Raw genomic sequence first — 26,768 nt, 5'->3', positions numbered from 1 at the left:
TGTATGCTCAGTGCCTCCACCCCACTGAGGTCAGGCAGGTCACAGCTGCAGCTCCCTCCAAGCCAGGCTTTGCTGGCTCCAGCAGCAGGGCCAGAAGCCCTGGAGAATCCCTGATCCCAAGGGAGCCACGGGAGCCTCCCCACAGCACCTCTGCCCTATTCACAGCCTGCTTTGGGGGAGCCTGAGGAGAGGGAAGGAGGGCACATCTGGGCTTGAGGAGGGAGCGAGAAGGGCTTGGAGTGCTGAGGGGGGGCTTTGGATGCTATGGGGGCTTAGGGACAAGGAGCAGTGAGATGGGACAAGAGACAGGCTGATGGGGGGGCTGCAGTGGGGGCACTGCCCAGGCTGGGGGGACACCCGGAGGGGGAAGAAGCCGAGGAGGATGGAAGAAACCGCGGGCACCCGTGTGCCCGGGGCTGCTGCGGGAGCCGTAGCCGGGCTGCTCGGTGGGGCCGGGCCGAGCGGGGGGGAGCTGCGGGCGGGGCCGGAGCTCTCGGCGCTGCGCGGGGGCCGGAGCGGCCGCCGGAGCCCTCCCCCGCCGCTCGCTCCGCGCCGCTCCGCGCTCCCCGCGCTCTCCGCTCCGCTCCGGTCCGCCCTCCGCCGCGCCCCCGCGCTCTCCGCTCCGCTCCGCTCCGCCGGCAGCGCCCGCCCCCGCCCGGCCCGGCCCCGCTCGGCGCGGAGCGGCTCGGATCGGCTCAGCTCGGCTCGGCTCCGCTCGGCTCCGCTCGCCCAGCTCGCCGCAGGATGCCGGGGCCCCGCGGGCTCTGCCTGCTCGCCCTGCTGCTGCTGGGCACCCCCGCGGCCCCGCGCCCAGGTAAGCGGGGCGGAGCGGGGCGGAGCGGGGCTGGGGGCTCCCCGGGGCCCGCCGCCTCCCGGCTCCGGGGAGGGGGCACCGCCCGGCGCGGGGGGATGCGGCCGGCACCAGGGAGGGGGCGGTGGGAGCGGGAAGGGCTGACGGAACCGGCCGTGCCGTTCCCCATCGGGGACCCCCCGCTTCTGCCGCTCGCCGGGCCGGGATGAAACTTCTGGCATTGCGGAGAAGCGCAGCGGCGCCGGGAGCGGGGCCCGGCGGAACGCGGAGCTCAGCACCGCGGGGCGGACAGCTCCCGCCGCCCGGGAACGCTCCGGGAGCCGCGTCCTCCCCGGGAACCGAGCGCGAACGGGGCTGCGGCCTCCCGGGAGCCGTGCCGGACCCTTCGCCTCCCTCCCGCAGGGAGAGCAGCCTCATGTGTCCCCAGCCCTCCGTGTGTCCCCAGCCCCCGGTGTCCCTCCAGCCCCCACTTCCACGGCCCCACTGGTGTTCCCGCCCCACCGTCTCGGGCCGGGGGTGGCCGTGGGGGGTGAGTGTTTACCCAGGGGCTGTCTGTCCCTTCCACGTGTCCCCCGTCCCCACGCAGAGCCGCTCCCTCTCCCACTGCCGCGATGCCAGACCTAAGAATAGGCTCCGGGATGCGCTCGCGGGTGACTTGGCAAAGTCACCGCAAACTCGCGTGGGGCTCGGAGACGACCGAAGCGGCGCCTGTGCCCAGCCCCTCGGCACCGCTGGGAGGCCAGGACGAGGCGGCCGGGCTCGGGTGTGCGTCTGGGTGGGGTTCCCAGTGTGGATTGTTCGGTGGGAGAAGGGAGAGGCCGGTGTGCGCCGGTGCTGCAGTGTGCTGGGGCCTGAGGCTGCCCTCCAGGGCTGGCAGGGTGTTTGTGGCAAACACAAGCAGCTCCTGGTGTCAGGAGTGCTGTGCGGTGCTCCAGTCCCTGCGCTCGTGGTCAGATGGCGTTAAATGACTGACTTTTCCGTCTGAAACCCGGCTCTCCAGGCAGGGACTGTGTTACAGAATCCTTTCTTGCTGGGCAGCAAAACAGCAATGGATGCACAGGGTGGCATTTCTCCCTCACCTGCATGGGTTTGTGTTCTGTGATGGTGCACGTACTGTGGAGGAATCAGATGCAAAGTCCCTGCCAGTTCTGGCATCCTGTTCCAGCCTGGGGACACACAGAGAGGCACGTTCCTCTGGTGTGTTACACAAACGCTCTGGTCCGGGCTGCCGGTGCTCTGTGTGAGAGCAGCAACCATCCCGGGCTCCCGGGGGAGCTGGGAAGCAGAGCCAGCAAGCACAGGCCCGGTGAGGGCTCTCAGCTCCCTCACTGCCTCATGTGCTGAGGCAGGAGGGCTGCCCCAGTCCCACAGGGAGCATCAGCAGGCAGTCCAGCTCCCGGGAACAGGATTTGGCACAATCTGCCATAAATCTCATGGTGGAAGAACACAGTGTGCTGAACTCCTCTTTCCTTGGCAGAGAGAGGGAGCTGATAAATTGTTGACCCTTTACAAGGTTTGGTGAATTATTGCAGTAAAATCCCAACTCCTGCCTACGCAGCCTGGAGCCCGTGGCGACGTGGCAGCTCTGCCCGTGCCTGGGGGGAGTCTTGTCCATCTGTGTGGAGGGGGACACAGCCGAGGGCCCAGAGCAGCAAATCCTGCTGTTCTCCAGCTGGGGAGAATCAGGATCAGACCCCGCAGAGAGAGACTGCTCTGCTCCATCTGCCGCTCTTCCCGTTCATGCATCCGAGAAAAAACCCTTTTCACATGACTTGCACCCATCGGGCGCTTGGCTGGTGCCTTTGGGTGCTCTGCACTGGTGAAGCCATTTAGATCACCAGAGAGGAGGTGTGAAAGCCTCTCCTCTGCTCTCAGCATCCGCTCACACCCACCCACCGGCGCAGAGCAGGCAGCAGAGGCACGTCCCTGCACGGGGACTTGTGCCAGGAGGCTCCGGGCAGCCTGTGCTGGAGCAGCGGCACCCCGGGAACGTGGGCACCAACAGGGGCATCTGTTTGTACCCTGGACTGATGCAGAGGGCAAACGGGGGGGTGTGGGCAGCTGAGGGCAGACAGGGCAGCGCTGCCCGTGCTGCCCATGCAGGCACCGGGGGTGGCAGGGGCACAGCTGAACCCCTGGCAGAGCCAGGGTTTCTAAATATATTTGGGGTGCTCAATACAGGCTGTGATGAGACCAGCCTGAGGCTGCAGGGAGGAGAAATGCAGCTGGGGGTGCTGAACTCCAGGCTCCTCTGCACCCCCAAAATCCGCACCCTCCCTTCTCCGAGGCTTTGGGGCACTCCTGGGGCGGCTGTCACAAGGACAGAGATGCTCCTGGCTCTGTGGCCAGCGCAGCACCACGGGGGGTGTTTCCAGAGGATCAGGTGTGTCCGGCAGGAAGGAAAACCGAGCGTGAACTCGGCGAGAGCTGCAACAAGTGCGTGGTGAGCTCTCGCGGCAGCACCCCGGGCAACGAGATAACAGCACAGAGCCAGGCTGCCAGCACAGATAACAGCAATGGGGATTGTCTGATGGAGAGCTATCAAAGGCCATGGCAAATGCTCGCTCTTGCTCTTGCGTCTCTCCTCCTTGGCAGAAAGGATGAGGAGAGCCTGGATCAGGAGTAAATGAAATTAGTCTCTCTCATCCCTCTGTTCTCCGGTATTTTTTGCCGTTATGAATATACAAAGATGCCATTTCAAGCGCAGTTTTGTGGATGTCACAGTGTCACAGACATTTCCTTCTGCACATTTTTAACTTCTCCTTCACTGAGGAATCTGGGAGCAGGATTTAGGGCTGAGGAGCCAGGCTGCACCGAGTCAGCTGAATGCACTCGCTCCCTTGGCATCCAGAACGGCAGCAGAGATCTTGGAATAGCAAACCATGGAAAAAGGGAAGTGTGTGATCCATCCCTTGGAAGTCAGGTGGTGCTGGGTTCGGAAGTTAATGGATAATAAGTGACGGATGAGGCAGAGGAGTGCCAGGGTGTTTCTGGACTGGTAATGTGGGCATCAAAGGGGGCTGGTGTGACCGTGGCCCATCCTGCCAGCAGGCAGGGATGATCCCTGGGTATTCCAGGTCAGTGCCGAGTGCTGGGGCGCTTTGTTATCCCATTTTGTACAGACAGTTGTTTTTTTAATGAAATAGACTTTGTCTGATTAAATAACACACAGCTTTTGATGTAGACTACAAGCAGCCTCAGAAATCTGTGTGTTTTCCATCCTCTGTCACTGCGATGAGCACAGCTGCTTCCAGTGGGCTTTGGGAACAAAAAATCCAAACCCACAGTAACCTTCTGTGAGCAATCCGAAAGTTATTTACTTGATGCGATTTTATTTCTCAAATATTTGAAAGTGGTTACTGAGCAGTAAAATAGGCTCCAAGGAAATCCTGTTACAAAACACAGGCTCTATTTTAATTAGCATGACGTGAGCGACACGGCTGGAACCGGGGCTGCCACCGAGTGCATCTTTCAGGAGCTTGGAGATGTCTGTAGGAAACACGGCGTGAGCACCGGCTTTCCAATTTTCCAGTCCATCAGGATGGATTTACACTCTTGCCAGGGGTATGAAATTGCTGGATGTGCTGGTGAGACTCGTGTGTCTTTAACCACTTGGCTTGCCAGGCACGGGGTGCTCTGCGAGGTGGGGATGTGCCTGTCCCTGCTCTGGTCCCTGTCAGGGGAGGGGCAAGGGGACACCGGCACCCCAACGGCACCCAGCCCTCTGCCTTTGTCAGGGATTCAGCAGGATGGGTGCCCCCCACGCTGGGGACCAAGGGCAGCACCTGCCAGGCCCCTTCTGGCAGGCAGAATGTGGGGCCAAAGCCAGCTCTGCCAGCAGAAGCCTTGGGTACAGCTGGTGCCAGCCCCTGGCGGTGGGGAAGGGGACCTGCCACCCCCAGCTGCGCACCCCAAACCAGGGGGCAAAGGCAGAGGGAGGAAGGCGGTGGGGTGAGAGAAGGTTTGGCATCCCTCTGGCTCAGGCTGCTGCTCAGAGCTGTGCTCCACGGCTTTCCAGAGCCCTTCCCAAAAGGAGCTGCTCCACGAGATGGCTTTTCCTGCTGCTGCACGAGCGAGCGGTGCTGGATTGGTGGCGTGCAGGGAGCAGATCTGCCTGGTGCAGGTGCCTCGGCTGCTGTCCCTGCAGCCCCGACGCGCCGGCAGGCAGCTCAGTCTGCAGGAGCAAGGGAAAGAGCAGGGCTCTGCAGCAGGAGCCCTTCCTGCCGAGGTGCTCAGGGAGGGAAGGTGTCCTTCGTTCCAGGGGACAGGCTGCCAGCTCCCGGCTGTCTGTCTCCTTTCACAGCTTGTTAACCCACAAGTTGTTAAGGATGTTCCTGCTCTGTCCCGCGGGGCCGGCCCCGCTCTATCCGCATCCTGCTCTATCCACATCCTGCTCTACCCACGGATAAAAATACCTAAAATACCTGCACGACGAAGCCAGAGAGAGGAGTGAGAACCTGCCAGAGGAGCAGCCCTGCAGACACCAAGGTCAGTGAAGGAGGAGGAGGAGGAGGAGGTGCTGCAGGTGCCCGTGGTGCAGCCCAGGGTGAGACAGCTGTGCCCCTGCAGCCCGTGGGGATCCACAGGGAAGCACAGATCCACCTGCAGTCCGTGGAGGAGCCCGTGCTGGAGCAGGATCCTGGCAGGATTTGTGTGTCCATGCAGAGAGGAACCCACACCTGGAACATGCTTGCTGGCTGGACTCATGACCCCGTGGAAGAGATCCAGGCTGGAGTATTCTATTCCTGAAGGACTGACCCTGTGGAAAAGACCCACGCTGGAGAAGTCCATGGAGGACTGCAGCCTGTGGGAAGGACTCAGGGTGGGAAGTTCATGGAGGAATGTCTCTTTGGTGGGCACCCAGGATCCGTCCAGTGTCAACCCAGCACACCCACAGGGTCAGCTCTGCTGCTGGGAAGACAAAAAGGGGAAACAAATGAACCTCTGCTGCTCAGCTCTCTTACATCTCAGATTTCATCCATAAGGATTTCCAGAATCAGAGGAGAACCATGGAGCTGGGTTGCTGGAGGAGCCTGCAGGAGCCTGGGACTGAAGGGCAAAGCTGGGAGCAGGGGAGGCTCCTCTTCCATCCCAGAGAGGGACGTGCTGTGGGTGGCCAGCAGAGCCCTGGCATTGGCTCAGAACCAAGTGCAAGTGTTGGTTATCTCTGCCTTGGATCTACACCCCTGGTCCCTGAGGCTGGGGGATTCTTGAGCAGCCGCAATCAGTGCATGTGACCTGGGACTGCCCCAGGACCCCCCAAAAACCAGGGGGTGTCAGGGAGGGTCTGCCAGGAGCTGTAGAAGTGGAGGCTGTGTCTGGTGGGGAGCATTCCTCTGGCACTGTGGAGAAGTCACCACTGCTGCCCTGGTGTCATTGCTGGGTGTCACTGCTGTGACACGAGGAGCCCTTTGCAGCAGAGGGGGGGGTGTCACACTGCCACAGCTGCGCTGAGCTGCAATCAGGGATCCAGCCCAGGTCCTGCTCCTGGGGAGCGAGCAGGGGCACCTGGATCCAGCCCCCTGGGATGGGGACCCTCTGCTGCAGCGCTCTGTCCCACGGTGGCTCGGGGCTGTCCCCATTCAGGGGGATTGCGTTCCCAGTGCTGAGGAGCTGATTTCCTCTCTGTTCCATCTTTTTGCTTGCTGGAGCTCCCACCAGTGGTGCAGCTGCAGCTGGCCCGCTCCCAGGGCACAGCCCCGACTCAGACATCTCTTTTATTCCTTTTTTCCTCCTTTTCCTTTCTCTGGGAGGGGGCCAGAGCAGCAGCTGACCAGCCCTGAGCACCGAGCCTGGAGCTCCCCTGATGCACAGCGAGGAGGCTCTGCCCGGATTCCCCGGGTCTGCCTCGAGCGGGGGCAAGCACGGATTTCTCCAGACCTTTCTCCCTTTCCCTGGCCCCAGAAACCCGAGGACTGCAGTAAATTTTCAACCCCAGAGAGCCCAGGAGGCTGAGCAGGGGCCTGGCTCTGTGCCTGCTCCATGGCGGGAGGAGAAGGCATTGGCACCCCGGGACAGATGGCTGCAGCAGGAAGGTGCAAGGAGCCTTCATGGAAGCTCAATCCAAGCTGCTGGCGGTGCAGAGGGATGGGATGAGCAGCCTGGCCACTCAGCCCCGCTCCCAAGGCATCGTTCCAAGTGCAAAGCTTTAGTCTAGGAAGGAAATTTGGTGCCAAAAGCAAAGGCATCCAAAAACTCGAGCGCGACAGAAGGGATAGCTGTGGGATGGATCCCAGAGCGGCGTCATCTGCTCGGCAAGGAGGATCCTCACGGCTCGGCCCCGTCTCTCTGTCTTGCACACTGGGCTGGGATGTGCCAAAGTCAGCAGCTGAGGGGCCGGGAGCACCCCAGGGAGGGTGGCTCTGCAGGGGGACCACGATAAATGTGGTCCCCGGGGCCTGCAGGGGTCACTCAGGGATGTGCTCCAGCCCCGGGGCAAGGGAAGCGCTGCGGGGAGCTGGCTCTGCCGTGGGGGGCTGGGGCACAGCAGGCAGGAGGAGCAGGCTCGGGAGCAGCATGGGGGAGTGAGGGAATGTTCTGGAAAGCGGTCATTCCGGGGCAGCTTCAGAGCTAGTCAGAACGGCTGGAAATATTTAAAATTCAAGAGAGAATCTCCATCTGACGTTTTTGGGTGGATTAATGGAGCATGGCAACATTTTGTGGATGAGATGCTTCATCTCGGGTAGAGTGGTGGCTGGGGGACAATGCTGAGGACATCACTGCTGATGTCCCCTCTGCCACCCTGCATCTCTTCCATGATGATGGGGCTGCACAGGAATGGGGCTTGCATCTCCTGATGCTGATTTAAATGCAATTTCAGTAAAAAAACCAGGCTATTCCTGACAGCTCTGAACTTCCATTTGCAAAGATACCAAGTCCCTAAACTGACAGACCACTCTGGCATGACCCCCAAGAGCTCCCAGTGCTCCCAGCACACCAGCACATCCCTGCCCGCTGCAGGAGTTCTTGGCAAAGCCCTCTTGAACACATCCAATGCCATCCTTGGGGAGCTCAGACTATTCCCAGCATTGTCAGGGTTAATCTGTTCTGGTGCAGGGACCAGATTCTGGAGCAACAAAGCTTCCCAAAGCAGCCACTCACAGCAAAGCCGCCCCAAAATCTGGGCCCCCAAGGCAAGGAAAGGCTCCTTTCCAGGGCACACAGCCCCCACCAGACAATGTGTCTCCCTTCACTCCTTATCCATCCACATTATCCACGCAGCAGTTTTTAAATTGCTGCTGGACACTATATTTACATAAATATGTGAGCCAATGAGGTCTAAAACCCTGGTGAGCCCTAAATGGTGAATTAGCTTTTTGGAAAGAGGATTTTATCAATTTACTGCGAGTGCAAATCAACAGAACAGAATTTACAAACGCATCAAAAAGCGAGGTGACAGTTTGGAATTAATCCTCTGCCCCAGGCACAGGATGTACCTCCACAAACATCTCCCAGCATAAATATATTTGAGAAATAGTGGAGGAAAACGTAACTCCTAATGCCTGAGCACGCTGGCGGCGGCGGCAGCGGGAGATGAATGGAGTTAATGTCATCGGGAAGGTGCTGCCGCCTCCTGCTTTATTTTTATCCAAGACTCAGCGCCCAGCCTGTGCTGAGATATTGCAGTTTGTCTTTGTGCCAGAATTTCCCCCGAAGAAAATCTCCCTGATAATCGCTCTTCCTCATCTATTCCTTTTTAGAACAACAACAAAAAAAAGAGAATAATTCGGTTCCGTTCCTCCGCACCCCTCACTGGCTGGAGAAGCCCCGGAAGGCTGCACGTCCTGGGGGGGATGAGGCTCCCCCGGGGTGGATGTGGCTGGGGGACAGATTTGGGACAAAACTGGTGCTTTTGGGGCCATTTGGGCGCAGGGATCCGGGATGCCCCCAGGCGCAGGGGGATGCTGCTGGTGCCGCGCTCCTTTCCTGGGGAAGCCGAGCTCTGGCGCCTGCCGGGCCACGGCGCTGCTCCTTCCTCAGGGACCGAGCACAGGCCGTGTCCAAACCCAGCACGGCGCCCCAAAGGCGCAGAAATCCCAATTCCTGCGTCTCCCGGGCCCGCGGCTCCCGCAGCGGGATGGGGATGCTCTGCTGTCCCCTGAGGGGCTCCGAGCTGCCGCGGAGATGAAATCAGTGAGGCAATAACCGGTAAAAGCCAAACTTCTCAAGCCTTCTAATCACAAGTAGAAAGGTTCCTTTTCAGCTTTTGTCTGCAGCTCGCAGAGGAGCCCGTGGCTGCCAGCGGCGAGCAGGCTGGCTTTGTTGTAGAGATGGCTGTGAAGGACACAGGCTGTGTTCCCATTCAGGAATGCATTGAGGCTTTCTTGGAATTCATTAGGAAAGGTAGGGAGGGAAGGGTGCAGCAAAACGAGAGTCCTTGCCGCTCCCCTGGGGAAGAGCTTTTCAGTTTTTCTGCTGCAAAACGTCTTTTGCAACATCTAAATTCGAAAGCGGTTCCGTTCCTCCATCGGGGCTCTCCTGCAGCACTGGGAAGGGGAAGGGGAAGGGGAAGGGGAAGGGGAAGGGGAAGGGGAAGGGGAAGGGGCCCTCCCTGCAGTTGTTCCCCAGCATCAGGGGGTTCTGGTCACAGTGGGACCCCCAGGTGGGTCCTCCCTCGGACCCATCCCACGTATCCTGGACAGCTCTGCTAGAGCTCAGCATGGAATCATGGAGTGGTTTGGGTTGGAAAGGATCTTAAAGCCCATCCTGTCCCACCCCCTGCCATGGGCAGGGACACATTGCACTAGACCAGGTTGTTCCAAGCCCCATCCAGCCTGGCCCTGGACACTTCCAGGCATGGGACAGTCACAGCTTCTTTTGCCAGCCTCTGCCAGGGCCTCAGCACCCTCACAGGGAAGAATTCCTTCCCAAGATCCCATCCAGCCCTGCCCTCTGGCAGTGGGAGCCATTCCCTGTGTCCTGTCCCTCCATGCCTTGTCCCCAGTCCCTCTGCAGCTCTCCTGGAGCCCCTTCAGGCCCTGCAAGGGGCTCTGAGCTCTCCCTGGAGCCTTCTCCTCTCCAGGTGAGCACCCCCAGCTCCCCCAGCCTGGCTCCTTGGCAGAGGGGCTCCAGCCCTGCATCCACAGGGATTGTGACTCATTGTCCCCATGGGCACACTGTCCCCCAAGGGCACAACCTGAACTGAGTCACACAGACATCATCTCCTTCAGTGGCTCAGGTACTCACTCAAGCTTCCTTGGGGGCGGGCTGGATTTTTCCACATTTCCACTCCACATGCACTGAACCATCCTCAGGAGCAAAATCTTTCCTAAATTACACAGTGTTTCATCTCTGTGAAGACCAGAAACCCGAGTGAGCAGCAGGGGCAGGAGCCTGCCCAGAGCCAGTCACCTCAAACAGGGGGTCAGCTCTGAAAATTCCTTCCTCAGTCCCCCAGCACCATCCCCAGCTACAGCCCAGAGCTTCCTCACGTGGAAAATCCCTGTTAGAAGTTTATGTTGACCTCCTGCTGCTCCCAGGAAATCGGGTGTTGTGTTTATCCTGAGCCAACAGCCCCAGCCTGGGGTCTCCTGCCTCCATCCAGCTGCTGTTCCAAGCAGGCTCTGCTGCCCCTCGGGGTTCCTGCCCAGCACCGGGGCAGGGTGTGACCCTGGTTTGCCACAGGCAGGTGGTGGCACAACCCAGGAACCCTTCAGCCCAATCCCCGAGTGCTCAACATCGTGTGTCAAAAAGGCTGTCCTTAAACCCAGATTTATGTCTCAGATGTGGCTGTTTTAATCACACTACACTGCTATCAAAAGGACATTAAAAATTATGATTACCCTCCAGGAACATAAACAACGGCAGCAGTGACAAACCCCTCGTCCCAGGCGGGTGGCACAGCGTTTGTATAATTGGCCAATTCATTGCCTGCTGGGGAGAAGAGCCAGGTCCTTCCTCACCACATTTCCCCATCTCCAGGGCGGGTCAAAAATAACACCAGGAGGAAATCTGCCCAGCCAGCAGCCACAGGAGACCAAAGAGCTGCCCACGAGGGAGTGCAGTGCTCTGCAGCAGGTCCAGCCTCTCCCCAAAACACCCCCTGAGGCAGAGCTGGGGGTACAAACCACCCTCCAGCGCTGAGATTTAAAGGCTTTCTCTTAACTCAACCCAGCTGTGCTTCAGGAACAGCCAGCCCATCCCTTCCTTGGGTTCCTGATGTTGATGTTTAGGGAGTTTTTGGGGGTAGAGGAAGGTGCCTTACAAGGGAGATGCCTTTCCAGCAGCATCCTTGGAGCTGTTCCCAAGGAGAAGGCGGTGGCAGCAATACCCCGTGGGCACAGGGGAAGGTGACACAGGAGGGACATTCCTTGCAGAGCGGGTCCCCGCTGCTGGCCACCAAGTCCTCTTTGCTTGTTTTTGACATCCTTTTTAGCCTTCTACTCCTCAGTTTCGGGGAATGCAGGGATTTTGTGGGTGCTGCAGTGGGCACAGAGAGGGGCTGGGTGTCCCACAGCCCACCAGAATCATCAGCTGGGCACAGCAGCCCTCAGCAAAGCGTTGTCCTCTCTGCTCCCAGCGTTCCTGCACCCCCCAGCACAGCCTGTCATTATCCTTTCTGATAGAATTCAGATCAATCAAACAGAATAATAGAGCAGAGGTCAAGGAAGGCTGTTCCTTCCCCGGGGAACAAGGAGCTGCTTTCGTCAGAAGTGCCAGGGAGCCAGCTTAATTGTTCTAAATCTGAGAAATTATGAACGTGCCTGGTAATTGTGTGTCCTCCTGTGCTGGAGAGGGAGGAGAGCATTGCATGGGAGCATGGAGCAGCGGGGCTAAATCAGCTTTTAATCCCCAAAAAAACCTGGTTTTCAGGGGTTGATGGTGCCACCCATACTGGACTGGGAGGAAACTCTGCCCTGTGCCTGCCCAGCTGGTGCTGGGTGGGAGCGGGAGGATGAGGAGGGATGCAGGAGGATGAGGAGGGAAGCAGATGGGTGAAGATGGATGCAGGAGAATGAGGAGGGATGGAGGAGGATGAGGAAGGAGGCAGGGGGATGAGGAATGCAGGAGGATGTGGAGGGATGGAGGAGGATGAGGAAGGAGGCAGGGGGATGAGGGATGCAGGAGGATGTGGAGGGATGGAGGAGGATGAGGAGGGATGCAGGAGGACGAGGAGGGAAGCAGATGGGTGAAGATGGATACAGGAGGATGAAGAGGGATGCAGATGGATCTGAAGGGATGCAGGAGGATGAGGAGGGATGGAGGAGGATGAAGATGGATGCGGGAGGACGAGAAGAGATGCAGGAGGATGAGGAGAGATGCAGGAGGATGAGGAGGGATGCAGGAGGATGAGGAGGGGTGCAGATGGATGTGGAGGGATGCAGGAGGATGTGGAGGGATGCAGATGGATGTAAAGGTGGCCGGAGCAGCAGACCCAGCAGGGCTGAGCACTGCACCCAGGACCAAAGCTGCTCCTCACCATGCAGGAGGACCCTGCTTCTCTCCTGACATTCTGATGGCTAATGAAAATATATTTGCTATCTGTATTAATTAAAATAAAGTGCAGCAGCTCATCAGGAGGCTCTGTGGGAGAAGCTGTACATGGGTTATCATCATCCAGCACAGCATCGTGCAGTGATGGAATTAGTTCTGCCAGGCCATCTTTAAAACACAAATCGCTGATGGCTGATACAGCTGACAATTAATTCTATAAAAACCAGTGTCACTGGGAATGAGGTGAGGGCTGAGCAGCACCAGCAGCAGCCCGGGGATGGTCTCAGCGTGGGCTGGGTGGTCTCAGGGTCCGGGACAGGGAGGGGGTGAAGCCTGTTCCAGCCCCAAAGTGCTGCTCTGCCCCCAAGAACGACTCTGGTTTAAGCGAGAAAAATGTTGAACAGTTAAAAATTGAGTTTCAGCCATATCGTGTCTGAAAAGGGGTTTGTTTCTGAAGGAGTGAGCCAGTGCAGGGCACACCCGAGGGATGTGCTGGGGGATGCAGTTCCCACTTGGAGCTGCTGGCAGGATGTGCCAGTGGAGCTGCTCTGCTGCCACCCCCAAACCGGCCTGGCTGGAACAGGATCCAGCAGGATATTGCTTCTTTAGAGGGAAAAACCAAGGGAAGGAGGGGTGACAGCCTGCACCAGGGCCAGGCTGGACAGGGCTTGGAGCAGCCTGGTCTGTGCAAGGTGTCCCTGCCCACGGCACGGGGAGGAGCTGGATGGATTTAGGATCCATCCAACGCAAACCGTTCCGGATTCTGCATTCTCTGATCACATCTGCCACCGCTCCAGGCTGTGGAGGAGCACCTGGGAGCCCAGTGTGCCCCACCTCTGAGCCATCCTGGGCTGTTCTGAGCTGTGCCGGGGCGCGTGGGGCTGGCAGCAGGAATGGGAACGGGAATGGGGAATTCTGGGCTGTGCCCCAGTTCCCGCCAGCCTCGGTGATCGATGGGGCCCGATAACTGTGATAACCACAGCCATCAGTAACCCTCCCTGGCCCTGCCTTCCCCGTTGCCAGCAGCAGGGCCCCTCCCGAGCTGTCAGGAGTCATTAGGCACCGAGCTGCAGCGTTTCAGAGCAGGCAGCAGGGTCCTTTCAAGGGCACCAGGCAGCACCAGCTCCTGCGCGGTTCCTACGCGGCCAAAAAGGGAAAACTGGGAGATGGCTTCGCTGATAAAGCAGCAGAAGGGATGGCAGGAAAAGGGGTTATTGTAGCAATTCCACAAAAAGAGGTTGATTTGTAAGAGTTCACCCCAAAATATGACCAAGCAGACCACAAAAGGAGTGAGTTCCTTAAGGCTGGGATCACAGAGAGTGGATGGGCTGTCACACCAGCAAAGCAGGCTGGAGTCCCACCCGTGATCCTTCGGGAGCTAGCCCGGAGGGAACACGAAAACACACATTTTGGGAATGAAAATCCTCTAAAGCACCTAAAAATGGTAGTAATAGGAAAGGGAGTGACTGACATCACACAATCAGTAGTGAGCAAATGTGAGACCTGAAGGGAGAAAATGCAAAGAAAATCATTGCCTGGCAAGAAGATTCCCCTGCAAGCTGGGACACGCTGATCCCAGTGACTGTCCGGACCCCACCTGGTCCCCAGGAGGGACAAACGGGCCTGGCACACCGGCTGGGAGGTGCAGAGGACTGAGGCACGGCCTGGGCAATCCCCAGAGTGCTCCATTGCCTCATCCTGAGCAGCTCCAGCTCTGCTGCCTCCGTGTGATCCCAGCAGCTGCATCCCACGGTGGGAACAGCCCAGGGGAGTCTGTGAGGAGAGCAGAAAACTCCGTGTGTGCCAGATGTCACCTGTGCCACCCTCATTGCTCCGAGGCACCTCTCCACCTTGGCAAAGTGGCCGGGATCTGATGGGCTTCAAATCATGCCTTGAGATGCCCCAGGGCAGCTTTTAGGGCACTCAAAACAACAAATAAAAATCTTTTGGGGTATCCCTGGACAAGCCCATAGAGGAGAGCAGCCACGGGCAGCAGTGCTGAGGCCACGGGGGACAAGTGACAGCCCCGAGGTGCTGCCAGTCCCTGCTCCTCTCAGAGTCTGGACTGGAGCCACGCTGTGATTCCTGTTACGTGCTGTGAAAGAAATATAAAGAGCTGCCAAAGAGATTTAGCAGAGGCAGCTCAGCTCTCCCGCAGCTGCTGCAGGGGGAGCTCAGGCAGGAGCTGAATCCTGCAGCTGCCCCAGCCAGGGAGAGGCGGGCTGTGATGCTGCTCGGCTCACCTGCACCTCGAGTGTCACATTGTCACCTCGAATGTCACATTGTCACCTGGTATTTCCAGTGCTGGAGTATAAATCCAATCAAACCCAGCTCTGCAGGCAGCTGGGACAGCAGGGGAGGCTGGGAACAGTCACATATTCCACGGGTGTGACTGCATGGGAGTGGGAATGTGTTGTGGCCAGACACAGGAACAGTCAGGGATTGTAACCAGGCCGAACTTTGTCTCTGCAGATGCTTCAGGGCTGTGTGTCCAGGAAGTGCTTCCCCGTGCCCCCAGGAGCAGGGAGTTTGGCTGAACCCACTGCTGCATCCCTGCCAGGGCTGCTGCACCCCTCCTGGGTCCCCTCCATCACCCCAGAGGCGGCGCCAGGGCACAGCACCCCTGCCAAGCCCTTGGCTCGTGCAGCACTGGCACCGAGAGGCGCTGGCGTGGCAGGGTGTGGCATTCATTTCCTCTGAAACGTCCCTTCGCCCAGGGTTTTTCTCCTGGGAAGCTGAGAAGCCTCAGAGAAAAGGAAAGCAATCCTCATCTCATTTGCTTCTCCTGTGTTTTGCTCATGAGGAATGTGTTTGGAGGCTGTTCACCCACAGGTGGTTGTTCCATTGGATTCTGGTGGGTTGTTTTCACTCTCTGGCCAATCAGTGCCAAGCAGTGTTAGGACTCTGGAGAGAGTCACGAGTTTTTAATTATTATGGGTTTTTTTTAGCATTCTGTAAGTATCCTTTCTGTATTCTTTAGTATAATTTAGTACTCTTTAGTAGAATATAGTATTATAAAATAACAAATTAGCCTTCTGAGAGCATGGAGTCAGATGCATCATTCCTTCCTCCCTGCCGTGAGGATCCCTGCAAATACAAGAGCAGGGGACACAGCTGAGCAGAGCCAGCCAGGCAGGACCCCCAGCATCTCCCCTGGCACGGCAGCAGGAGCTGCTCTCCCCTCCCAGGGCCGACCTGCTCCCAAAGAGTTAATCCCAGCACTCCCCTCCTCCTCCAGACCTGCTCCGCTGCATCTTAACAGTGATGGGAGATTAATTATTTTAGCTGCAGAGAGCTGACTAGAACGGGGTTTTGCAGCTAAATATACTCTCTCTTTAGGAACCCATTTAATTTTATGCCCTGATGTAGACGGCTGGGCTGGATGATTGGCGAAGAAAGAAGGAGCTTCTCTTCTCCCTCTTCAGTTTTTAGCCTGAAAAGCTGCCAAAACACTCGATTTCCTCTCCTCAGGTGGGCCCTGAGGAGTGAACATTCCAGCTGGGGAGCCCAGGAGAGGCACAGGAGGGATCTTCCTCTGCTCCTTCACCCCTCTGGCTGCCCCTGGATCCCTGGCAGTGTCCCAGGCCAGGCTGGACAGGGCTTGGAGAAACCTGGGACAGTCGAAGGTGTCCCTGCCCATGGAACAGGGTGGGACTGGATGATCTTTATAGCTCTTCCCAATGAATTTCTGAAAAAATGAATTCCCCCTTGAACCCAGCCTGCTGATTCCTTTCAGCCGGGTCTGTCTGCAGGTGTGCCTTTCTTGCACTTGGTATCATAAATCCCTGTGATAAACCCAAATTATTGCCTGCATCAAAGCTCCTCTCTTTCTAATGGCTTTGCTGCCCTGCTCCCAACCAGCCAGGAATATCAGGATAATTCCTGCCCCCATGAGCTGGGACACAGTGGGATCCAGCCAGGATGGGACAGAGATGCTGGAAGTCTCCTGATGCCTCCATAATTGGAGAGCCTCTCAAATCCCTCTTTATCTGCTGCTGCTCCTCCCACATTCCTTCGGGAGGAGCTGGGCAATTCCCAGCTGAGCTGGGCTCATCCCTGGGGATTTGGGCCGTGCTGGGGGTGATGCTGCAGTGAGGGGTGCCAGGGCTGGGGACACTCAGTCTGAGGAGTCAGGGCAGCACGGGCAGGTGCCCCAAAGCCACAGGTGCCTGTGCAGAGCTGGCATGGCCAGAACAGACGCCTGGGAGTCAAAGTCTCATTGATTCCAGCTCCGTGAAGCAGCAGCAGGGAGGAAAATCCATTTTCCTCCTAGCTTGGAGAAGTGTGTAATTTCCTGGCATCTGTCAGGGCTGTGTGGATCGTTGGAGCAGTTACAGCTCCTCGGGAGCACCGGCGGAGGGGGGAGAGGTTTGTGAGTTTAATTCCTGAATTCCTTGTGGTGTCCTTGCTCCCGAGCCCAGCAAGCCAGGCACGGGCAGCGTGGATTCTCCAGTCAGGCACAAACAGGATGGATTTGCCACTAAAGCAGGTTTCCAGGAGGGTTTTGCTGTTGGAATATTGCCCCCAGCTGCAGCAGTCCCCATGTGGAGCCCAAACCCCCTGGAGCAGGAACTTCCACGCCCATGGTCAGTTCGGGGGGATTTCCCCTGTCTCATCCCAGGGCTGGGACAAAGTGTGGGTGTCTGGTGTCCCCTGGGCTATGTCCCAGCTCTGTGTGCCCTGCCAGCACAGCAGGTCCCCGATCCCCTCAGCTCAGGCAGTTGGAGCTGGTGAAAATCCTCCCTCCCATCCCTGGAAGTGCCCAGAGCCAGGCTGGACAGGGCTTGGAGCGACTCAGCTCAGTGCTTGGCATCCCTGCCATGGCACAGGGGGTGGATGAGGTGATGTTTAAGGTCCCTTCCAGCTCAAACCATTCCAAAATTCAGTGATTCCATGATTCTCTCCTCCCTGGCCTTGCCAGCAGAGCTGGGTTTGCTGCTGGGAGCAGGAGCTGGGTGGGCAGCAGGAGCAGAGCCTGGTCCTTCCCGGCCACGGCTCCTCGGGCTGGGCACCACTGCCAGCATCCTCACCCAGTAACGAGGGGTTTCCATGGCAACCTTATTTGAGCATCTCGAGTGACACAGATGTAAATTTTAAAATGAAATATTCAGACCACAGTCCTGTGAGCATAAATAAACCCCTGCACATGGGCAATTTAACAGCATTTTAAAGCAGATCCAGAACTCCCCAGGGCCGGCGGAGTCTCTGTGGCATTGGGAAATTCATGGCCATGGAAAGAAAAGCGTCCTGACCTCTTTCTGCCCCAGGAATCCCAGCTGCATCCCAGCCTGAGTCCAGAGCAGCAGCAAATCATCAAAGCGTTGGTCACACCTGCCCTGCAGAGGAGGTGGCACAAAGGGACAGCCCAGGAGGGACAGCCAGGTGTCCTCTGGAATGGGAGGAAAGCTGCTCCAAACTTTCTTGGCCTCTGCTGCGCTGTCTTCCTGAGCAAAACCTGGGCATCTTTTTTCTTCTGGATTATCTCCCATTAACTGCTCCATGGAACAGTCCCAAGTTTTCCCATTGGAGGCTGGAGGCTCCCAGCATTTCCAGGTTGTCACCAGCATTGGGACAGGCAGCTCTCCTTCATCCTTGTGCCAGAGAGGAGAACACCTGTCTGCTTTCTCCAGCAGCAAGGGGAATGTTCGGCTGCAATCCATCCGCAGCCCTCCCGCTAAAAACGAGAGCAGGCTCCCGTACTAAAGCGATTTCAGCTTTCATTGTAAGAAAAGAAAGGCCCAAAGCCAGGGGCCCGGGCCGAGCAGGAGCCATCCCGTCGAGGATGCTGCAGCGCCGGCGCTGGGGCTGCTCAGCAGCGATGGCCGCGATGGAGCAGCACACCTTCAGTGGGTCAGAAGCCCCTTTTGATCCTGTTTTTGTCCCTTTGGGTTGGTTTCTGTTTGGATCCTACATTTGCACGAAGGTTTAAGGTTGGCCCATGGCAGTTCAGTCCAGGCTGGGCTGGTGCTGCACTTTGTTGAGGTGTGCTACGCTATGCTGAGTACCGGATTTCTTGTAACCCTTTAACCCCTTTTACAATATAACAACCCAACTAACAGCACGTGCTTAACAATCTCTCAACCACTTCACAACAGGTTCCTAGCCTATTTTTAACGCTGCCGTCCCCGTCTCACCTTTGCCGGGAGAGCGGCTCCGAGGTGCCGCGGGCAGCGCCGGCTCCGGCTCCGGAGCTCCCACGGGCATGACTCACCCGCAGCGGATTGCTACGCTTTTATTTGCTTAGAGGGGGAGCTGACAGGATGCTCTTGAGGAAAACGTTTGGTTTTTGGTTTTTTTTTTTTTTTTTCTTTCCTGTTGGAAAATCTTGATCTGCTGAAACTGAAACTGCGGGAAAACCTGGGACTCGCGGCTCCCGCTTGCAGGCAGAGGCTGCATCCGCCCGCGGGGACGCTCGGGGAATGAAAGATTGTTGTTGCAATTAAGGTTTTTCTGCTCTTCAAGATTCAAGGCCAAAAGCTTTTAAAATCTGAAACCGAAGCATCGCAGCCACGTGTTTTGATGGACACAACGTGCTTTTTGTCAGGAGCCCCTTCCCGCCCAAACTCTCCGTTTTCCTCCCTGAGGATGAAATGTTGCACACGCTGGAGGTTGGCATAGGAAAAGGTGGGAGGGCAGAAGGTGCCCAGAGTGCCCCTTCCCACCCCCCAGCCCCCCGGTGATGAAGGATTACACCAGGACCTGCCTCGACCTCCCTGATTTATCCGGGACCTGGATGAACTCGTCCCCAGCAGGAGTGATCCCGCTCCTCCACAGAGGTGCCCGGCAGCTCCTGCCGACCCTGGAATGGGGGAATGGGGAGCTCCAGGGGCTCAGCCTGCGGGCAGAGCGTGCTGGGCAGTGCAGGATAAATCCCAGCTCCCCACGAGCGCTTGGATATGAGGCCAGCAGCATCTCTGCGCAGGATCACCCCAGCCCAGCACCCCGGAATGCACCTGAGCCCGTCACACAGGCAGAGCTGAACACCGCGTTAATAGTGCCTGGACCGGCTCTATTCATTTCTGCTGCAATCAGATCCTAACCCTTCTGGGCAGTGATTCCTGAGCCGGAGCGATGCTGCTGCCCTCCCTGGAGCGAGCGCTCGGCGCGATACCATCGGCATTAGTAATGGGAGCTGCGATAGGGCTCCTCCTGCCTCGGCTCTTTCAGGAGCACGGCAGCGAAACGAGGCCTTTGTGATTATCCCAGCAGCCTTTTATCAGGCATTTGCAGCTCTCTAATTCCTCTAAACCCCTCTGGCTGAGGTATCTCGGCAATCGGGTTCTCCCGGTGCCACGGCGCCTCTGGAGCAGCAGCCGCGTGTTGGGGACACGGGACACGGGCCTGGCTGGGGGTCCTGAGGACCCTCTCGCGTGGGGAGGAAGCTTTGGGGCTGGGGAGGAGGATTTTGGTGCCTCTGTGCCGCTGCTGCTGGGGTGGGTGTGTGCTTGGTGCCCTGCCAACACCCAGTGCCGCGTCTGCGTGAGAGGAGATGCTCCGGGAGCCGCTGCCCTGCCACCCCTCCTGCCCGGCTGCCTCTCCAGAGCCTGGTGCCACCAGCCCAGCCCTGGGATGGGGCTGTGCCCCGCCGGCAGCTCCCACACACAGCCCAGGCTCTGCACCGGAGCTTCCTCCTCGGCTAAGTATAAACCGCGGGGGCTGAGGCTGGATGGAGACATCCTCCCTCCCCGGAGCCCAGCTTCCTGCAGTGTTTGCACACACCCAGGCACGGCCCAGAATAGCCCTGGAGACCAGCTGTCCCTCTGTGATAAGGTCCCTTTGTGCTCCAGACCGTCCCGGCCCTGCCTGGCCCATCCTGCAGGAGCAGCTGCTGTGCCCACGCTGCCGGGCAGGGCACAGAGCCCCCCACGCCACCCTCGGGGCTGGCGAGGGCTGCAGGGCCACCACGGAGGTTTCCGTGGGTTCGGAGAAGGCTTTCCAGAGCCAAAGTGTCCTTGGAGAGCTCCTGATGGAGGTACAAGATAAACCCCTCGTGCATCTCAATAGCGTTTGTTTCCTCCAGATTAGATCAAGGTCAAACGTGGCCATTTCTCTTCCAGCAGCTCTGGATTGATCACTTGAGCAGAGCAGGATGGGGTTTGGCAGCTGGGGAGGGTCCCGTGTGGCCATGATCACCCCACGGGCCTTGGAGGTGGTGGAACGGCTGCCGGAATTGAGATCAGTGGGAAGGATTCTACCAAATCCCACCCTGGCCCTGCAAACATGGAAACCCTCTGCAATCCTTCCCTAAGGATAGGGATAGTCAGTTCTGCTTCCCAAACGGTCTCCAGGCAGGAATGGGGGGGCAGGGGGCTCTGGGGGCTGCGGGGCAGCGCAGGTCCATGGGGAGGGAGCAGAGCCTGGCAGCCCAGCTCGGCTTTGGGGGTGGTGATCAATCAGGAGCCGAGATCCACAATCAATTCCCTTTCTGATAATGTGGAATAAGCCCATATCGATCCCGGATGCCCCGTGCCTGCCCCTCCCCTGCTCCAGCCCGGCTGTGTTCCGCCCTCTCCCTGCCCTGGAACGCGTTTGCCCTTTACAAACTGCGGCATGTTTAGTGGCTCATTAAGGAGTCGCTTTACAGAGTGTTTTATTTCATGCTTTGTTAAGGACAGAATCGGGTAAATGCATCCTGGCAAAGGATCTAATAAGGAATTAGTCAGCTTTCCAAAAGCATAGAATATGGTTTAAAGGCACAATCCATTAAGAATTAGGGTTCGCATGACAAATAACCCGGGGATGCAGGGTTGGTGTTTTTGGGAATGTGTCGGCTTAAAGGACTCGGGATCCTTGACTCTCCTGGTGTAAGCTGGTGTCCCAGAATGTCCCAGAATGTCCCAGCCTGTCCCACCATGCCCTGCCAGCCAGGGAGCCCCCTCCCCTCCCAGGGCTGTGCTTCCTCCCCTCTGCCTGAGAGCCCCATCCTTGCCCATCATGGACAGAACCTTTTGCTGCAGAGCCCTAAAACTGTCACCTGGGCCATGGGAGAGCAGCCACCGACTGCTCCTCCCGGGCTCGGGGTGGGAGAGGAAGAGAAGAGCCCTGGAGAGCCCTGCAGAACTTCTCAGGGAAGGAGAGCTGCACTGGCACGGCCCTGGGGACATTCCCTCCCACCAGCCCATGGCAGGGTGTCCATGGAGGCCGAGATCAGCCTAGGGTGGGATGGAGAGGGAAGCAGAGACACCAAGAAACAAGCAGAGGGTGTGAAAGCTCCCGGTGTGGAAGCTTCTGGTCTCCCCCCAGAAGTGTGGGGACACTGAGGCACCCAGCCTTCCTGGGGGAGATTATTCAGAGCTGACACAAGCTGATGGTTGCAGATGATGCGTGTGAAATGTCTCCTAATGCGCTCAGGGAATGGGTGATGGATTTGCTGAACCATTTGCTAATTAAGGAATTAATGCTTTAACTCGTGGCAAACGGCAGGAGAGGCCAGGAAGGCAGGAGAGGCCAGGAAGCCCTTGGGAGGCTGGGAGAGGTTTGTTGGTGGCTGCAGCAGGTGGTGGCAGCAGGGTGAAGTGGCTTGGGGCAGGCACAGCTCTGTCCCAGGGGCAAAGGACCAGCCCAGGCACCAGCAGAGTGTCCAAGGACTCTCCTGGACCAAGGAGCAGTGTAGGGACAGCCTGAGTGTTGGCAACTCCATCCTTCAGGCTAATTCACCAGCTTTGCCTTTCCCCATATTTGGCTCTTGCCAGAAACTGCTTCTGTTTTCCAGGAGATGGAGCAAAGTCAGTTTTCAGCGCTGCTCAGTCCCTCTGCGCAGGCTGCTTGTGCCCTCCCTCGGTCCCCCCGGGCAGTGGCACCCACAGTGTCCCTGTGTTTCAGGATTCGCATACAAAAGCTCCGTTTTTTCCCCCCCTCACCCTTTTCATTCCAGTCCCACCTTAATTAGCAGAATTTGAAACAGAAAACACCAAGTGAGATGCAACCCAAGAGTTGTGCTTTTGTTTAAAGCGCCTGTACTGTCGAGGTGAGCTGAGATTTACCTGGAGTCTGCTTGGGAAGGAAACCCTGACTGATGCTCTGGCCCCCATCTCGTGGAGAGCTGGGGCTGTGGTGGCCACATCCCACCATGTGCCATGGTGGCCACCCGTCCTGGCTGCCACCACAGGCATGTCACAGCAGCTGGAGCTGCTCTAGGGCTCAGTCGGTGCCTGGGCAGCCCCAGGCCAGCAGCGGGACCCCCTGTGCCCACAGAGGGACAAGGACCCTGCGTTCCACGGGTTCCAAACCCTCCCAGGGTGCATGAGGGGGCTGGAATTATGGTCTTTAAGTAGCGTGCATTAAGTGCCTTCCCTGGCAACTGCTGTTTCCATGGAAAGCGTTGACTCTCGGGCGCTCGGAGCTCTTTGCGGCATCTCCCTGAGCTCACGGCAGATTCCAGCCCATGGATCACAGCCTGGCCACCCCACAATGGGGGATAAATCTGTATTTGTGCAATTAGCCCCTGGCCAGAGCTGGGCTGGGTGGCTTCGGTCATTGGCTCTTTCCTGCCCATCCCTGTTCCCAACAAATGTTGGGTTGGGTTTGCCCAACACGGCGGTGCCTGAGGGGCTCTGCCGAGGCGGGCGTGTTGTGCTGTGGGGGCCGGTCGTTCCTTCTTTGGGAAGTGGTGGGTGTTCCTGCAGCCTCCCAGGGGGCTGATTTCACACCAGCAGCCCATGAAATGTCTAATTTGGTGCCCAGCTTTGCCCAAGTCCCACTTTTCCCTGTTTCTTGCAGACAGCGGCTCGGGGGCAGCGCTGGTGCCGCCCAGCCCGGACCCTCTGGCTGTGGATGAACCCGTGGAGAAGACAGGCGGTGGAGCTGCAGAGCTGGGGCACAGCACGGGTTTGACTGGTGCAGCTGAGGATTTTGGGCATGCTGCGGGTTCAGACCCTGGAGCTGGGGAGCTGGGGCAGGGCACTGCCCTCAACCTCCTGCCGGCCCCGGAGGAGACCACGCCGCTCCCGCCTAGGGCCACTGCTGCCCCCAGACCTGATGCCAAACAAACTTCCCCTGTTAAGAAAAAGCCACCGACTCTAAAGCAAGCAAACACGGGAAGGAAACACCCAAGGCTGAAGCCCACCCCGGCAGGGCCCCCTGGGACTGCCTCCCCAGCCAGCCCACGGAGCTCCAGGCTCCCCACGGCCGCCCCAGGGCTGCGGGTGCCGGCAGAGGACACGGAGCGGAGTCCCCCCGAGCTGCCCTGGGCGGACCAGGCCACCACCAGCCACCCCACGCTGCAGATCTCCCCTTCCACGTTGCCCCCAGCCCTCCCCCAGCCCTTCCCTGACAGCACGGGGGATGCTGGAGAGGCTCCCACCGTGGCTCCCGCTGGCGCTGCCATCATCCCAACCAAGGGCGCGGAGAGGGACGCGCACGGCTCTGTGCCAGAGGAGAGCCAGGAAACCACCACGTCCACCATCGTCACCACCACTGTCACCACCACGGAGCCCACCCCTGGTGAGCTGAGCTGAGCACGGGCACGGGGCTGTGGCACTGGTGGGGAGCACGGCATGCCTGTGTTTAGGCAGCCCCCCCAAAATCAGACCACCACCCATGTTTGGGGGCTGCCTAAAATCTTCTGCTCTTCATGCACTTTGTGACGGGGGGGATGAAACACTTGTCCTGGCTGGGAGAGCTGGGAGAAGGCTCCAGGAAGAGCTTAGAGCTCCTTTCAGTTCCTAAAGGGGCTCCAGGAGAGCTGGAGGGGGAATTTAGACAGGGGCATGGAGCGTCAGAAAAGGGGGAATGGCTTCCCACTGCCAGAGAACAGGGTTACATGGGGTATTGGGAAGAAATTCTTCCCTGTGAGGGTGGTGAGGCCCTGGCAGGGGTTGCCCAGAGAAGCTGTGGGTGCCCCTGGACCCCTGGAACTGTCAAAGGCCAGGTTGGATGGGGCTTGGAGCAAGCTGGGACAGTGGAAGGTGTCCCTGCCCATGGCAAGGGTTGGACTTTATCGTCCCTTCCAACCCAAACCCCTCTGTGATTCTGTAATTCCATGGGATCACTGATGGGGCAGGGATTGCTGGGTTTCGGGGGGTGGGAGTGAAGACCTGAGGGAAGGTCAGAGTGACCCCGCTGTGTGTCCCCACAGTGCTCTGCAGCATGAGCTTCCACGAGCCCGAGGGCTACATCGACTCCACGGATTACCCGCCGCTGCCCCTGCACGGGTACCTGCAGTGCACCTACAACATCACCGTCTACACCGGCTACGGCGTCGAGCTCCAGGTGAGCCCTGCCTCAGGCTGTCCCCACAGCCAGGCCCGCTGGTTGTTGTGTTTGGGTTGCCCCCAGATGAAGGAAGGAAGGATGAATCCGACTCCATGCTCTCAGAAGGCTAATTTGTTATTTTATGATGATATATTATATGAAAGAATATTAAAATATACTATACTAAAGAATACAGAAAGGATACTTACAGAAGGCTAAAAAGATAATAACAAAAACTCATGACTCTTTCCAGAGTCTCAACACAACCTGGCCCCAGCTGGCCAAAGAGTTAAAACTATTCACATCAGAAACCCAATGAAACAATCACCTGTCAGATAAACAATCTCCAACCACATTCCAAAGCAGCAAAACACAGGAGAAGCAAATGAGATAAGAATTGTTTTCCTTTTCCTCTGAGGCTTCTCAGCTTCCCAGGAGAAAAATCCAGGGCAAAGGGATTTTTCCAGAGAATGTGAATACCACAACTGGTCACTGCAGCAAATGATGCCAAGCCTTGGGTACCTCTGCCCTGAGCATCTTCACTTGATAAAATAGCCCTTTCCAGGGAAAAAACAGATTTTTTTCTGAGGCTTTGTAATAAATGAACTCTGTGAGGGAGCTGGAACATCCTGAATGTCAGCGATGATCAAACTCTTTAAATGTCACGCAATTAATTTAACCAAGAGGCGCTGGCAGCAGGTTGTTAAAAAGGCTCTTGGTGGGATGGGGGCACCAGCTCCCTGCCCTCTGCACCCCCCGTTGGCTGGGAGGGGTTTGGGTGGCTCTGAGGGTGCAGGAAGCCCAGCAGGGCTGCCCAGGTTCCTCCTCTGGCTGGGGCAGGTGCCCAGCAAATGCCCACCCGTCTGAGCAGGGGGTCTCACCCAAGCTGATGTGCACCATCAGCTCCCCCAAAATGAGCATCCCTCAGCCCAGGTGAGGCTGCAAGCAGGGCAGGGGCCTCTGCACATTCCAAACCCTCTCCAGGTGAAACCAGCCCAGGGTCTCCATGCATTCCTTTCTTCTTGCGATTTCCCCATGTCACCATTTGCATCCAATTTGGATTTGTGTGATTAAAAGTGCGCATTAAAAGGAGCTGGAGTTCCAGCGGGATTGTCCCCCGCTGTCCCCCTGGTGGGCACAGGCAGGGGCTGGCCCCCAGGCCACGAGGCCACCGTGGCTGCCAGCCCTGGTGGGGAGGTTGCCCTGGCAGCAGCAGTGGTGCAGGTTGAGCACTGGGGAGTCTGAGCAGCTCAGCCACTTCTCCATGGCAGTGGAAAAGTAACTGGGCACAGCAACTGTCTCCTCGGATCCACAGGGTGCTAAAGAGAGGCTGCTCTGCTGTAAATTCGCCTCTGTCCATAATCCATCAGGTGACACCACTCCTGACCTCGCTCTGTTGCGAGCTGAGGTTTTAATGGAGCATAAAATTGGCCTCTCCACCCCCCCCAAGCTTTGCATTTTGCTTTGCTGATGCTTTGGAGCGTTTCAGACAAATTAAATCACAACAGCAGGTCGGTGCTGGTGGAGCATGGCCTCATCTGCAGCTGGCAGTGCCCTGTGCTGCAGCACCACGGGCTCGGGGCTCGGGGGTGAATTCCCAAGGCAAGGCACTGGATAACCCGGGTTTGGATTGGATTCCCAGCTCCTGTAGCGGGGAGATGCTGCCTCTTGCCCTGGGGATCTCAGTAAAGGCATCTGCAGGAGCAGAGAGAAGCCCCTGGGACACGAGCCCCTGCATGGGCAGTCACCTCTCCCTGCAGGGGCTGTGGGACAGCCTGGTGGTGGCCGGGATGCCTGTGGCATTCCAGCCCTGCCCAAAACTGCTCCTGCAGGCACTGGGAGCCGTGCAGGAGGACTCGGGGACCCTCCACTTCCTTTGGAGCCAGACCCTCACTCACTGCGGGGAGGACACAAAGCCTGGAGGTCAGGCATGGTCCTGGGAAAGGCTGGGAGCTGCCCTGGGCTGTGTGAGAGCTCGGGGTCCCTGCTCAGCTCCCTGCCCCTCCCTGCATGCCCCAAAACATTCCAGGGACAGCTGTGTCCCTGCCTGTGCCATGGCAGCCCTGGGAGCTGGGAGCAGCCAGCTCTCCAAATGCTTGGTGAAATTATATTTATTTTTAAAATTCTTGAATCTTCTTGGCAGGAAATAGAATTTCCCTAAAGAGGTTTTTCCAGTGGGTGAGCGAGGCTGGCAGCCTGACTCGAGGATCCCTCCTGCCTTCCCGAGGCTCTGGAGGAGCTGCTGTGGGTGCAGGCAGTGATTGAAGGCAGAGCCCGTGCTCCCAGCCCCGGGCAGGAGCTGGCACATATGGTCCCTCTCGCAGGGCTGACG

The 26,768-nt window shown here is 58.1% G+C and overlaps 1 protein-coding gene across 2 annotated transcripts in view; it reads left to right on the top strand.

Annotated features, from left to right (window-relative positions):
• Positions 1 to 618: 618 nt before the first annotated feature.
• The window catches only part of SEZ6L (seizure related 6 homolog like), a 38,182-nt gene continuing 12,032 nt past the window's right edge, over positions 619 to 26,768 (top strand). The window contains exons 1-3 of one of the 2 annotated variants that reach the window (XM_038152748.1): positions 619 to 814; positions 22,964 to 23,686; positions 24,321 to 24,454. In XM_038152748.1, coding sequence (XP_038008676.1) covers positions 745 to 814; positions 22,964 to 23,686; positions 24,321 to 24,454 — 927 coding nt within the window. In that variant the 5' untranslated portion in view covers positions 619 to 744. The remainder of the gene's footprint in view (positions 815 to 22,963; positions 23,687 to 24,320; positions 24,455 to 26,768) is intronic. The other variant, XM_038152747.1, reaches the window with a different exon arrangement.

The sequence above is a fragment of the Motacilla alba genome, chromosome 15 (assembly GCF_015832195.1).
Source record: "Motacilla alba alba isolate MOTALB_02 chromosome 15, Motacilla_alba_V1.0_pri, whole genome shotgun sequence".
Lineage (NCBI taxonomy): Eukaryota > Metazoa > Chordata > Aves > Passeriformes > Motacillidae > Motacilla > Motacilla alba.
This window is presented reverse-complemented; position numbering and strand designations above follow the sequence as displayed.